This window comes from Astyanax mexicanus, chromosome 14, assembly GCF_023375975.1.
Source record: "Astyanax mexicanus isolate ESR-SI-001 chromosome 14, AstMex3_surface, whole genome shotgun sequence".
NCBI classification, from domain to species: Eukaryota; Metazoa; Chordata; class Actinopteri; order Characiformes; family Acestrorhamphidae; genus Astyanax; species Astyanax mexicanus.
In genome coordinates this window covers 23,395,172-23,410,828 of record NC_064421.1, presented here as the reverse complement: position 1 = coordinate 23,410,828, position 15,657 = coordinate 23,395,172, and the positions used below count along the sequence as shown (strand labels likewise).

Below are 15,657 nucleotides of genomic sequence, written 5' to 3'. Positions count from 1 at the left end.
TAATCACAGTAATATTTAATAATACTAATTATTGGTTTCAGACACACAGAGTTAACAGAGAATAGTGTTAATAGTGAAATAGTCATCATCGTTGCTCGGTAGTTAATTAGTTGGCCAAACAGCTAACTTTTGTTTAAAGTTAGGATATATTTAGGAAGATTTAATTTAGTAGTTAAAAACCACTGTGATTTTCTTTGATTTTAATACAAATCAATACTTAAGGGACAATATCAAAAATAACAAAGCACTGTCCTGTAGCAGCGTTTTACTTATATTCACTTCTGGTAACAGAACTAGGACAGCTTTTCTGACGGCAGTGACATTTTTTTCTTTCTTTTTCTTTTACGCTCGATTTCATAGAATAATGTTGCATAACAAACAGCTAAGTTTTAGTTAAGTGCATGTGGGCTGCTTTGATGACATCATTCTTGTGGCACATTCTCCAGGGTAAGGTCCCTGAGGCGCTGTATGATGTCAGAGTGGGTGGGATGAAAGGTCAGACCGTCTACTTCCAGCCCAAGGTTTGCTGTTTTTCCACTGCGTACCCCGTACTTCACCAGAATGTGGAGCATGTCCTCCTCCTGTTCTCACAAGAAAAGAGAAAGAGACGCATTTGTGTTTTAGATGGTGATAGACTGTAGATTATATGTTTCATGCAACTCTACTTAATGTGGCCTTCTACTTCAAACCGAGGCTGGCCAGTTTAATTCTAGCGGCAGTCAGTACTACTTTTATTCTGAGGCCAATCGCATGTGAGCGTGGGAACAAAAAAACAAGAACAATGTTATTACAGCATCAAACCGTGATGCTGTAATAACGTGCTATATAATAAAGTGCTGAAAAGAGAATGGGGGAAGATAAGAGTGAAAAAAGAGACAGAGAAGTGAATGGAGGGTTAATGTGGTAATACTTCAAGGCTGAGCTCCAGTGGCTACTGTGTAATTATATCTCTGCCGGGAGCAGGTCCAGAAGTGGTCAGCAGCCGACCACAAACACAAAAATGGCCTGTGTGTTGACTAGCCTATCCTCTAATGACACAGAGCTGTCCACTGTGAGAGTTCCAGAGAGCCAAAAGCCTTAGCTCCCTGCCCCTCAGCGTCTACTCAGGCATACACACACACACACACACACATACATACACACACACTCAACCAAATAAAGTGCACAGTCTTACATAACCAGATAGTAGCAATGTTCAGTGACACAGTCAGAAAGATTCAGCTAGAAGCCGGTTTGTTGACTAAATGGGATAACATGCTTTCTATTCACATTTTAATGCCCCAGACAAACACCAAGCTTGAGCAATCTGGAAAAAAACACATCTAAGGTGAGTCTTGCTTCAAGGCATGTTTAGTCATTTTAGGCACGACTGGAAGCATGCCTCTTCCTGTAAAAAAAAAAAAAAAACGTAGTTATCTAAGTCAAACCTTGCTAATGGACGGCAGGCTAGCAGCCCAGAGATTGCGTTGTTCGTCTGTGGGACTCAGCCCCAGTCCTTTCTGCACATAGCGGCGATGTATGGCACACTGGTTGAGGATGTACAAGGCACAGGCCACTCCATAGCCACCCCAGTTAGACACTCCTACAACAACATAAGAAACAAGCAGAAAATTTATATGTTGGAAATATGTGTGGATTTCGTATTTCTACACTTGGCCATTTATTTCAGCTATAATTTGTGATGGCACTATTGTTGGCCACATGACAGAACACAAAAAAATGGACAATTATATTTTATATAAACCATTTCAAACATTTAGTAGAAACAATAAAAATCTAGAAACTTTTGTGTATTTTATAAACAGTAACTTACTAACAAAATAAAAATACAGAAGCAAAAAATCTAATAAATTCCAAAAAATTGCTCCAAACTAAACCAATGTTTCAAATATGTTTGTACTGTCCACATTTTCTTCCATTCCCTAAATTACTAGGTTCTTATCAAGTCAAAATATCAATATTGCTATATCTGTGCTGGGGTGACCACACATCTTCTTTCACCCCTCCAGACATGTTCTCTTTTTTGGGATGTGAAAATGCAACCAACTGGCATTTCTGAATTGCGTAAAATGTACAAGATTTCACATTTATTTCTTGTCAGGGATTACAGGGTTTATTTTCACACCTATTTAAACCCTGCCTTTCAAAGAACACTATGTATCAGTTTACCGGACAAGAATTAGGCTTAGTCTGAGACAGTATTACCCTTTAATTTTTTTTTAAATCATATACAGTAACTTTTACACTGGTATGTAAATAAAATAAACACTATTTAAAATTATTGTCATTTAAAATCTCCATAAAAGTCAGAATTGTTCATAATGGCAATTTTTAGCCTCTGAAAGCTACATTACAGAGAATGTTATAGCAATGTTAAGCAATGTCTTAAAAGGGTTTCAGAAAGGTTTGCCTGTAATGTTATAGAAATAATGTTGCAGGAACATTCTGAAAATGTGTGACATAATAATGGTTTGCATCACAACGTTATTAGAACATTTCTTACATAATGTTTCCAGCTAAATAACTTTAAAAACATTCTAAGAACATCCAGAAAAATTGACAGATTGATAGTTCTAAGAACATTAACTGTAACTTTTAGAAAAACGTTCTACCAAGAGCACCAGATGAAAAGCATGTATTGATTAAGTTGCAATGCATACAAATCCATTACACGCATTTACAAAGTAAACACATCATGACCTCTGGTTCGGTCCATAAACCTGCAAAAAAGTTCCAATCTGTGAATTTCTCTAAGATAAACTTTTTTTTTTCCTGAACATTTAAAGAGGGGGATTCCGTTTTTATGTGTCAAGTCCTATAAAAGGTATTTTACTGTTCATGAATAAATATTTGACATTAAGTTGTTTGGCAACAGAAGTATACTGTTAATGACTGTTCAAGGGCTTATTATAACTAACTATATTAATAAAAAGAAGTGTTCCTATGGCAAACACTTTGGTTTTTCACATATGTTTATCAGCAATCTGAAGGAAACTGAATAATTGTTTTTCATGTAAATCTGAGATAAACTGATATAACTGTGGAAATATGGCAAAAGCGCATGTTGATGTTAAGCGTATATAGCATTGGATATAATGAAATCATGTGAATATTGAAGTCAGAATGAGTCTGTACTGTGTGTGTGTGTGTGTGTGTGTATGTGAGAGTTTGATAATGTGAATAAAACTGGTCCAGAAGTCACTGGGCGTTGGGGGTCAATCAGACAATGTAGGACAGAGGTAGGCCACTGAAGCACATGCCAGAGGTCAGCTTAAGTTTCTTCTTTCTGAAGCTGGGGTGACTAAACCCCTCCAGGGAAACCACTGCTCCTCCTTCTTCCTCTGTAGACAGGATGAGCTAACTGACGATGAGCCAACTCTTGGTGCGTATGTGCAAATGCAGCGTGAACGTAAATGAACCATGCAGAGTGGGTGGTTTCTGATATGATGTTACAACATAAGATTTGGAGATTCCAGCTAAATGATGTTTAACTGAACCTTGAAGAACGCTCACATGATGTGAACTTTTTTGTTAAGAAACTTTTTAAGAACAACTAAACTAAAAGAAAAAAAAATATATAGCAATATATATATATATATATATATATATATATATATATATATATAGCAAGCTCCTCTCCTAGCTCCCTATTGAAACATCAGTTTAATATGTAGTCCTCATTTACAGGTCCGGCAGAGGGTTGAGGAATTGAGCTTCGGCATGTGCACCTGTGTGGTGTCAGTGTCAGTGTGTGCAGCTGTATTAAGAATGATAGTTTATAATCTTAAGAGGGCTCCATGGTGCGTTACATTCAGTGGGTGGCCTCTTTAAGTGTGTTAGTTAAAAGATTTCCTAAGCTCTCCTGATGGAAGCTTTTTAAATCAATCTTTTATTTATATAAAACTAAAAGTTAATTGGGTGAGAAATCAGACACCAAACATATAGTGTTTTCTTCTAAGGGACAGAGTAATACCCTGTTTGTTTACATTAATTTGTCAATGTATCATGAGAATACTTAGAATTAAACAAATGTTCTATTTCATGGACAATTAAATAATAATAAAATACATTTTCATAATGTACTGTGCGGTAGTGCTGGGCGATCAGATTTTCGATTATAAAATCCCCCCCTACTAAAAATCTAACTATAAAGAAATAGTTTAAAACTAGGTTAAAACTAAAAGAAAAAAAAAAAAAAAAAAAAAAAAAATATATATATATATATATGTATATGTATACATACATATACATATATATATATATATATTTGGTGTTCAGACGCTTTGGGTTCAGTCGACTCATTAAGTGAATCAATGATTCAATACATTGTTTACAAGTCCATGCGTTCATATCACGTGCTGAACTCGTGTCACACTCTGACGGACGCTGGATTAGACTTCAGAACGCGGGTTTGTGACTGACAATTGGGAAATAACGCACTAAACAAGTCACATAAGTAACTTTGAAGGAGAGATTATTGTTTTCCACAAATATAATTACAGATCCTCACAGGATAGTGAAATTGAAATTTGAATTAACCTGACGAATCGCTGAAAAATCAAGTCAAATATTTTGACAAGAACATAATAATATATCAAACTATCACTAGTTAATTGCAGCATTTTTATTTGTTTATTTTAAAACATTCAATCACGCAGAAGCAAGGGAATTTTTCGTATCTAGTTAATAATGCTGCAATCCAAAAACAACAACAAAACAAAAAAAGGTTTATTGAATAAAATAACAATAAATTGTGTAAATAAAATATATAAAAGTGACTCCAAACTTTTAAACAGAACTGCATATTTTATGTTTAACTCACCTGCTGTAATGGCGAAGTCAGCGGCCACGTCACAGGCAATGAGACTGCCACCCGGCATGTAGGACTTCACCGCCTCCTTCACCTTCCCCATACCCAACTCATTCCCACCATCTCCAATACCTGCACACAACCACACAAATAAACAAACAAACAAACAGAAAATCAATAACCCACAACAACAATACCATGACAAACACAAGGGAACTGAGCTGTTGGTATAATTGGTTTAATCGACATGCCTTAGTGTGTATTTGGAAATAAGATCCAGCACGAAACCTTTTAGCACTACTCTCTATTATACTTAGACTCACACTCTTTCTCTTTTACTCACAAAATTTCATACAAAATTGTATATCCACCTACAAAATGGTAATGGATCACCTGGCAGATCCTCATTGTATCAAAATGTGAAAAAAAAAAATAAATAAATAATAAACCCAGAAATAAATCAGGGTTCATACAGTTTTTAACCAATACATTTCCGTGACTTTTCCATGCCTTTAAGGCAAATTTTCATGACCATACATTTCTTTTTAAACATCAGTGCGGACATGGACAATAAACCAAAAACCAAATTGTTTACAGTAGGCCTAAAATTAATGAAATAATAATAATAAAAAAAAGTTTCTTTAAGCAATGTTGACACAATCTTTAATCAGACAAATAAAATATGTCTAGATCTGAGAGCTCCATCATGTAGGGCTATATTACTGAACTCTAAGCTGATATATTTGTTAGCTCAAAATAGTTTCTCTCCATCAACAGATACAAAAAAACACTTAATAGTAAAGTTAATTGCAAATTTCCATGTCTTTTTTCAAAACTTTCTGGGTATTTTTACTTTTCTAAAACCTATCCAGGCCTGGAAATTGCTATTTTGAAATTCCATGACCGTACAAACCCTGTATTATTTAATACATTTTAAAATGTTATACACTACCAGCTGTATGCATTTTTTATTATTAAACTGAATGTTTAACTGACAATCCTCTAACCCTCATCATAATCCTAAATCTCAAATCAATGGAGCACACTGCAATTTCCTGCTCTTGACTTCTCAAACATTCTCAAACTTCTCGAACATCTCAAATTTGATGTTCAATAAGCACTGAACTGTCTGATTTGGCCAATGAGGCAACACAGTAATCACTGCACTGCACTTAAACAGATATGAATGAATAAAGAAGTTAGCATCATGTACAGCAAAGCTAAATGAAAAGTCAATTACCAATCATATGAATGTACTGAAGATTCATTTACATTTGTTGTAAACTACATATTTACTTGTTTATCTGTTGCAGTTTGTCTCTTTAAGTTTCATCAGATGTATTACATCAGAACAGCCAGTTACACATCATGATCAAATAATGAATTCATTTCCTTTGGGATTTAGAACTCATTAATTAGGGATTAAAAGAACTATCTTAAGATGTGAATCATTAATCGTTATTAACAGCATCCAGTCGAGAACATGTGCATGAGTGCAGGTCTGATAAAAAGGTCCAGAAAGGCTCTACTGGTCAGTTGTTGTGGCTCTTACCTGTGGTGGTGATGCCTGGGACAGTACTGGCTGTGGTGAAGAGATCATCTACAGGATCCACCAAGTGTTTGATGTTTATTCCTCTCATATTGTAGTAGTTTCCATCAGTGGCTCTCCCACTGCGCTCTATCGCCACCAAGTGGTCATACCTAGTTGGTGCATGTCATGAACAGAGTGTGAGACAATCATTCTTTTTATAAATATTAAGGTACTGACAATAATATGACATTTTCGCCCTGTATGTTGAGACAAAACACTGATCTCTGAACACTGAACACTGTCTCTTGACCTCTATAAAAGTGGTGCACTGACTTACCTTGATTTTAAAGAGCTGTCTTAAATGTTATCATAAACAAAAACTGCTGCATAAATACAACTCTCACCAAAGAATAATTAAACATATATTCAAAACAGTGTTCATAGTGTGTTATAAGCTGTAGTGTCACATGATGTAGTACTGGATTGAGAATCTTGGGTGCACTGTGTACCTGGGCTTTGAGGGATCACCATCATGGCAGAGAAACTGCAAAGATGCATCAAGGCCGCTGCCCTCAAAGCTTATGATTGGCACTGCACTTTTTATCACACCTGCAATTAAACACACAAACACCCACACATATGACTGTGAACAGCCCATATTTATTAACATTGGCATATATAAATATTACAAACTCTGCTCAGCTCATATATAAACAACCACTTTCATATAAATACCCTACATGTTTGTAAAGGATGACAAATCAATTCTAGACGTAAAATCTATGTGTGCCAAAACGTTACTCTTTCAGAGCCGAATTATGTTCCAGAGACAAACATAAATTATAAATATATAAGAAGGCTGTTTTCTGTAATGATTTCTGTCTTCTGTCTGTAATGTACTCAAACAAGACTCAGTAAATAAATAAACAATAAAGAAATAAAAAAAAGAAATAATAAATCAAATATATTATTTTTATTGGAACAATTTGTTTTACATTGTTATTTTTATCCTGTATATCTTTTTTTACTACACAAATCATTACTATGCAGGTGTTTACTCAGCCTCATTAGCAGGGATACTGCCATGTTTTACTTCAGTGTGTACATTTTTATTTTTCCAATGTAATGGAGCAGGCTAAATTTGCTGTTTGACAGGGTGATAAATGTCTATTCTGATGAACAATAGGTCTCAATCTGTGTTAAGTGCATGAATACACAAGAAAGAAGAAAAAAAGATGTCCATTTGAATGGATGCAGGTTTTGAAAGGGTTAAAGCAGGATTAAATACTGCCTGCATCATTAAATTTTTAGCTTTTTCCAAAATTTTAAAGATTAATTAAAAAAGTAAATATAAATGTTAATGATTTATAGTGCTACACACACACACCTACAAATATCCACATAACAGCTTCCTCAGCCACACCTGCTGATCAGATGAAAGTAAAGGACACACTCACCTTTGCCGACAGAATCCTGCATGATCTTTCGATTCATCTCAAGGGCCCGCTGGTCACTCACTATAACAACGTGTTTGTTGAGGGTTTGGAGCATAGCAGCCATAGCGATGGCTCCAGGGGGTCCATCCGTCTCTTCTGGGGGGTCGTGCATGTAGTGTGTGGGAAAGCCAGTGGAGATGAGCACAGAGGAAGAGTGGGACAGAGACAAAGACGCCCTCAGCAGCTCATCCTGCACAAATAGTGCACGGATCCCCCTCTGACCTTAACACAGACATACACACACAAGGTGCTTGAAGGAGGCTGTTTATATAAAGTGTACTTCTTCTATTTATTTCTTATTCATTAACATTTGTTTTATGTAAAAAAACAGTTATGCTACAAGGTGGGTTGTTTACTTTTCTGAAACAGGATTCACTGACAATAGAATTAAAAACAAAAATGCATAAATGCTTCTTTAAATTGTTCTGGTTCAATAAAAAGATGAAAAGGCCAAGAGGCCTACCTGGATCTTCTCCTATAAGCTCCTCAACTGCTCGAACTCGCTGAACTGCCAGCTTACTAGCCATACTGTAGTGTAGGGGATTCTGGGAAATGCAGAAAGTCAAAGGGCTCTCAACTGAATCCGAGTCCTGAAGAGAAACAGTGGCCTCCTCTTTATCAGTGAGAAACATGCAGCCTGGAGAGTGTGTAAAGGCCAGAGCAGGTTCTAAACACACAACAGGAAAGAAGAGTTATTGTTGAAAAAATAAAACACAAAAGAATAGCCTTTGTCCCAATTCGTGTCCTAATACAGTCAGAGAGAGAAGTCAACTGAGCTGTGAACACAGATGATTCCTTTTTAAAGAACACTGTTGGTATTTTCATAAACAGGGGGCAAAACTATTGATGTGTTTTAGTTGAAGCATTTAATGAGAGAGGACCTGAGTGACTTTGATAAAGGCTAAATCATCATGGCCACATGACTGGGTCGAAGCTTGCTGAAACAGAAAGGATTCTAGAATTTCCCCTCGGGGATCTATCTCTCTCTCTATCTATCTCTCTATCTATCTCTCTATCTATCTCTCTATCTATCTAAGGCTTGTAGAGTACTTCCAGTGATTTGTGGTGAGTACCAATCAACCTATCGTGCTCCAAACCACACACTGGCAAACCACACACTAGTAACAGCGTGTTGCTGTAGACCAGACAGTGTTCTTATGCTAACTTCTTATACAGTATATTAGGCAGATAGTGATAACATTGGCTCATCAGTGTATAACAGGAGTGTAATGGTACACAAAAGTCACAGTTTGGTTTAAGTATGGTACTTCAGACTAACCTACATTTCTTTTCAATTAATTGCTTAATCTTTCTGTCTTCAATAATGTTAAATATTATGCACTTAAAAAGAGAGCATTTTAGATTTTGTTAAAAGTATTAAAAAAATGCAATATGCTAATGTTAAACAATCAACTGTAATCACCTATTTAAAATTACTTGACAATGTATTTGAACACCACTTTCAAAATATTAATTAATATTTAACCTTTTTCACACTTTAAGTAATAATTTAGGACACATACATTCTCAATTACCGTATGTTAATATTTCTCACTCTATTAAGTGTGAAAGTTACACAACAATTATAGCTTTTTATATTCTTTAAGTTGCAAGTTTTGAATCTTAGTTCATTAGTAAAAGTCCATGTAAAAGTTTCGGTCTATATAGTTAATATTTTCGAGTCCATCTGATAAACTTTTTTTTTAAGTTAATTTAAGTTCTTACTGGTGCTCTGAACAGCCTCTGCTCCAGTAACCCCACAGGCCCAAAACACAGGTACATCCTCAGGCTGGCACTCCACTGAGTCTCCGTAGTCAGGCTGAGAAAGGTCTTTAATACCCAGCAGAGCTGTGGACACACAGTAAACAGATTTTAATATAAAAAAAAAATATTTATTATAAAATGCTTGACTTGACTCATTCAGGTTGCTCTTATCAATGGTTCTAATTAAAAAGAAAAGCAATACATTATTTCATTACTATGGCAAAGGCTGGAAATAGGGTGTACAATTTCACTGTCAGCATCTATTATGGTGACGGGGGTGATTATTAGGGTTCCAGGATTCCAGGACCTTAATTTAATTTAGTGAATTAGACATGACCACATGACCACACTGCAGAAATCAGATTATTAAGAGAGCTTATACCTGGGTGCCCTATGTGGACTGGGCCTCCATGAGCCTGTGGAATGTGGTGTGTGCACTGAGCAGCAGAGTCCAGCTTGTCCTGTGGGATTGGCCGCATCGATACCACCATGGGGCAGTGAAATGGCCCGGCTCTGACACAAGGCACTGATGTCTACAAGAAAAGGAAAAGTCAGAGATGCAGTGGTTATCACCTCTTACACCACATGTTTCTATAGTTCTCCCACACATCTCAAAATATTTAACTTGTCCAGGAATGTATTGAAAATTCATAAGAAAGGGTGTCCACAAACATCTGGACAAGAAGCATTACAATAACATCATTACTACAGTGATCATTAATTTGAATATTTAGCTGGATATAAAAATCCACTCACTCTGAACATGCTAACATTTCGTCCCTGCTGAACGTTTCGCACTGGAACATTGGCTTTCTCCAGAGCTTGCTCGAAACTGAAGCTGCAGCCCAGGTAGAATGTAACCATGTCCTGAAGCTGAGTGGTGTAGGGGGCTAAACTGGCTACTTTGTTTACCAGCACCCCTTTCTCAAACACACAGTACTGCGGACAGTCCTCTCTGAGCAGAAAATACACAGAGCACAACTTTTAGGTTTAATACTTCCAATATATGTTATTATTTCTGGACACTGATATAATGATTAAAATAATATTGAGATATTTTCGCGATAACGATACTCTTGGCTATATGATTTTATTTATTTATTTTTTTTACAATATACTACTGCAAAAACTAAAAAAATACATAAAATATCTCCATGTATCCAGGATTAAAGTAAAATGAATAATACTGGACAGATATAATCTCCCTCTAGTAGATATATAATGAAAAATGAGAACAGTGTAAATTTTTCTTTTGCTAAAAACCCTGATGTGATAATTAGGGGCAAGTAATATGGGTACAAAATATCGCTCACAATATACAAAAATGTTTATGATGTTATTGCGTATGATATGATATGGAACACACCTAATAATGATTATAAAATAGCATAGTAGGGCTATTGCAACCTAATAAAAATTAATTAAATTTTCCATTATTAATAATATTACAAAGTTGACATATACATAATCATATTACAATAACTGTTTTTGTTTGGTATATGATATATACAATTCAGATTCATTACACATTTTAAGGCACTGTATGTGGTAGCATTAGCTATAAAAACACAAAACATTATACTGGCCAAAAGAAAGTGGACTGGGATGCTAATTTTATTCAATTTTAATATACTTTTCTCAACAGACTTGTAGAGTTCTATAACTTTGGGGCACATTATCTTTTAACCTTTATCCAGATACAGCAAAACACAACCGTAAGGTATCAGGATAAATCATTCCCTGTAAAAAATAATTAATCATTGACATGAGCTGTCCCCAGCACTGAGTCATAGGTTGCTGTGTCAGAAAACTTTGAACAGGCTTTAAACAGAACAGGTAAGCAGTGGATTACAGAACTAAAAAAACATTTAGTGATTTGTGCTTCACTGACAGTAATTTTACATTAGCAGGGATCAGAGCTTTAACTACACTGCATCGTTTGATTTATGGCAAAGCAAATCTGGCTGACAGTACCTGATATTTGCTTGTGAAGCGAGAGGAGGGCAGCCCCATTCTCCAGGCTTGCTCCTGTACAGCAGAGGCAGGGGGCTGTGATTTGCACGGCAGAACGCCTCAAAGTCATCTGCAAGATCCTTGTGCAAGATAACCACATTAGCTTGTCGATATCCTAGAACATTAGAGGACATTTTTAGGGTCATTTTGTAAACAATGCATGCTTTTGTCTTACATATATATCACACATGTTGCTCATTTATAATTTTTGGGTAAACTAATACTTTTTGCTAATTATATTTGATGCATAGTTCCAAAACCAATTTTAACAAAACCACAAGGTGTATCTCCAAAACAAAGAGTCCAAAGTCCAAGAAGTTTAAATATGATCTGTGCTGAGCCCTCCCTACCTGCTGCGATGCCAGACGTGCTCGCAATAACCTGCGACTGTTCACGAATTACACTGCGCAGAGCACTCGGGCTCAAACTAGAAAGTGTCATGTTTCAAACTAAAACACTCTAGTTTAGTCGTGTGATTTTAACAGTGCACCAGGTTAATGTTTCCTTAAGAGCAGTGGTCATTTAACCTGGACTCTGTCCAACTGAGCTGAATGAAACTCTCTAACTCCTTCTATATGCAGTTATGAGGTAACAGGCAATGAATTATGTATTACAGACTGTACTACAAGCATGTGTGTGTATGTGCAAGACCCATTGCCACAGCTGTATAAAATGCAGACATTTTAAAAGAAGAGATAATTCTAAAGCTCTGAATTATGTTGTGGTACTAAGAAAAGTGTTTAGGAACCACATTAAAACATAATTAGCAGCATTGGGTTAAGAATGGACAGAAGTACCCCAAATAATTACCAAACAAATACAAAAAAGCATTTACAAGCTGTGACACCTGCCAGATAAAGGGATGTTAGTGAGTAGTGACTTAGACGGGTGCCCAAAATCTTACATCATTTTTTTTTTTTTTTTGTAATTTTGGTATATAAAAATGCTTAATCTTGAACTGAAGAAAAAAGGTAATTTTGTACTTATCTTTCCACAGTAACAAATCCTTTTGATCACAGGGGTTTGTGTGTATATGTGGGTGTGTAGACATACTGTATGCAGTACAAGACAAAAGTTTTGAAACACCTCTTATATTTGTTCTTTATTTGTATTATTTACTATATTGTAACTTAATATTAAAGACTTTGAAGACTATGAAGACAATGAAGGAACACGTATGCATTTAGGTAGTGTTTACTGCATTTGTGTTCCTTCATAGTTTTATCTTCAATATTAATCTACAATAAAGAAAATAATAAAGTGTCAAAATTTTGACTGGTACTGTATATAAGTAATAAAAGTGTCCTATGCCGTGCATCTCACCAGATTCCATGTTTACACTGAAACCTCTGAAACATTTCAGCCCTGTCCTTACTTTAACAGCATGGAGGAGAAACCTGTTCATAATGATATCCTGTGGAAACAGTAAAACAAAGTGGAAAGTGGAATTTAAAACATGTTTACAAGATACACTCATATTTAAAGTAGAGCAATAACTTTTTTTTGTCTGGGCCAAAAATGAAATCCTAAAATTATGGATAAGTTAATATACTGAATATTTATATTGTACTACTTACAGCTGTATGCAACCTCAAATAGGAGTATTTAATTTAAACCCTTCACAGCTTCATTCCACCTAAATTGATGCAACATTTACATTGAACCTCTACATGTTAGCTAATTCCATGTCAAATGATGCAGTCTTAAGTCATATTGAACTCCTAACAACATGCTCAATTTCAGCTTTAGAATAGTAGCGTTACAGCACTTATATTGTACCTCTACAACAACTTCATTCCACTTTAAATAGCATCTAATTTATATTGTATGGCAGCTTCATTACAGCTTAAATTGTGCAACATTTATATTAAATCTAAACATGTTCATTCTATTTTATTGTTGGAGACTTCATAATGAACAACTAACTAAATGATGTATTCCACCCTTTAATGGTAAATTATTTATATTGGACCAACTAAAGTTCATTTTATTCCCACTTTAAGTCATACGGTATTTATACTTTAGAGGTAAGTTACCTCTTAAATGTGCTATAATTAATTTGAATACCTAAACAAACTACACAATTCATTATGCCTAAAACGGTGCAGCAGCTATCACAGAATGTTCCGTTCCACCTTAAACTGTGCAGCAGCTATCACAGAATGTTCCGTTCCACCTTAAATGGTGCAGCAGCTATCGCACAATGTTCCGTTCCACCTTAAATGCTGCTGCAGCTATCACACGCATCGTTCCGTTCCATCTTAAACGGTGTTGCAGTTACAGTGAACTTCTTGCTAGGTTAGCTAAGCTAAATGTTTCGTTCCACCTTAAACGGTGCAGCAGCTATCGCACAATGTTCGGTTCCACCTAAAAATGGTGCAGCAGCTATCGAACAATGTTCCGTTCCACCTTAAATGCTGCTGCAGCTATCACACGCATCGTTCCGTTCCATCTTAAACGGTGTTGCAGTTACAGTGAACTTCTTGCTAGGTTAGCTAAGCTAAATGTTTCGTTCCACCTTAAACGGTGCAGCAGCTATCGCACAATGTTCGGTTCCACCTAAAAATGGTGCAGCAGCTATCGAACAATGTTCCGTTCCACCTTAAATGCTGCTGCAGCTATCACACGCATCGTTCCGTTCCATCTTAAACGGTGTTGCAGTTACAGTGAACTTCTTGCTAGGTTAGCTAAGCTATATGTTTCGTTCCACCTTAAACGGTGCAGCAGTTATAGTGAACTTCTTGCTAGGTTAGCTAACTAGTTAAATGTTTACTTGAACCTTAAATCGAGCCAGTAGTTTATGTTGAACGCTTGTCATTTTTACGCGTTTAATAAGTTGGTGAACAGGAAGCTAGCTAGCTAACCTCACTAACTTCTGTAACTAGCTGTTAGCTCTGTCTCTTAGTAGCGCTTCTAGCTAACCTGTAAAACTGAAACTAAAATAGAAAGTAAAACTGAAGTGAGGTGTGCGTTCCTGATGTGAATCTTGAACAGCCTTTAAATACTGCTGTAGAATTATATCAGTAACGTTAGGAGATAATACAATGTTTAACGCAGCTAGATAACGTTATAAACTCCCTCTATTTCCACAACAATCAGACTCTCTGAAGTTTGAGACCTAAATAAACAAAAATGACGGTGAACACAGGGAAATGAGGAGATCTGTAGGGTCTAACCTTTAGCCCAGCTGTCCAGGGAGGTCTGAGGGAGATCGGTTTGTAGAAATGAGATCCAAATGACTTCTACATCTGTAAACCTCCTGCGCTCACTTTTAAATGATCATAATTATAGTCTTTATGCAGAAATGATGAATACATCCTCTGACACGTAGCGTCAGCGTTCGCTAGCTAACCTAGCGGATCCAGGCAGGAAACGTTAGCGTAGCTACTAGATTTCTTGCACCCAGAAGCACAGTAACGTTAATTCATCCAGCGGTTGCCTCTTATGGTACTGCAGGACATGCTCTGATGGCTCCTATGGTCTAGTTACTGACCCAGACAGAGCATTTAGTCGATCACTCAGATAACCTTGGAAAACATTGTTTAAAATGGCTCGAGATGTGCCACCACACAAAACCACAGAGTGGCGATAAAGTAACACATTGAGTATCAAACTGTAATGCTGTCCATGCACTACGCGACTTTAAATAGACTCTGAAAAGACCCTCTTAATCTAAAGACTAGTAACAGACTTTATTTTACAATGGGGATTTGGGGATCACTAATTACAAGACTGCAACTAGATTATTTCTGAGTTTGCCTGTACATATTAGCTATATATTACGTTACAAATAATGTGTATATCAATACTGTGATTTATCAGAGACTCAACAGTTTATTTTTCTGCCACACTGTTAGTTCTAACGATTAATTTGATAAATAATCTGTCAATTATTTTTTATTTATTAAAAGGAAAAATGCAAATTTTGATTCCCATAATTTTATTTAATAAACCAAGCTTGTAGTAACGTTGTATAAGGAATTGTATAAGGAACACACTACCATTATTAAATATTTTAGTCTTCACATGAATAATTAACCTTA

The 15,657-nt window shown here is 36.0% G+C and overlaps 1 protein-coding gene across 2 annotated transcripts; it reads right to left on the bottom strand.

The window, feature by feature from the left end:
* Positions 1 to 15,195, bottom strand: dglucy (D-glutamate cyclase). Of its 2 annotated transcripts, XM_007252548.4 has the most exons (13): positions 14,791 to 15,195; positions 12,938 to 13,028; positions 11,576 to 11,729; positions 10,358 to 10,556; positions 9,984 to 10,134; positions 9,563 to 9,685; positions 8,301 to 8,504; positions 7,799 to 8,059; positions 6,851 to 6,950; positions 6,363 to 6,511; positions 4,823 to 4,942; positions 1,428 to 1,582; positions 1 to 581 (listed from the first exon to the last, which is right to left on the bottom strand). In XM_007252548.4, exons 2-13 carry the CDS (start codon positions 13,017 to 13,019, stop codon positions 423 to 425), a joined length of 1,857 nt encoding a protein of 618 aa, XP_007252610.3. In that variant the 5' UTR covers positions 13,020 to 13,028; positions 14,791 to 15,195; the 3' UTR covers positions 1 to 422. The 2 variants fall into 2 exon arrangements, with proteins under 2 accessions (XP_007252610.3, XP_049319506.1); XM_049463549.1 differs by lacking the exons at positions 12,938 to 13,028; positions 14,791 to 15,195 and adding an exon at positions 11,965 to 12,070.
* Between the last annotated feature and the right edge of the window lie 462 nt (positions 15,196 to 15,657).

What these genes read in the sequence shown, in the direction of transcription:
- dglucy (XM_049463549.1), bottom strand. Translation starts at nt 12,055, where the DNA reads ATGACACTTTCTAGTTTGAGCCCGAGTGCTCTGCGCAGTGTAATTCGT. An exon ending in AGTCCACATAGGGCACCCAG is followed by an intron (nt 9,686 to 9,983) that starts GTATAAGCTCTC and finishes GTGTGTCCACAG; the next exon opens with CTCTGCTGGGTATTAAAGAC. An exon ending in CCCAGGCATCACCACCACAG is followed by an intron (nt 4,943 to 6,362) that starts GTAAGAGCCACA and finishes GGTTGTGTGCAG; the next exon opens with GTATTGGAGATGGTGGGAAT.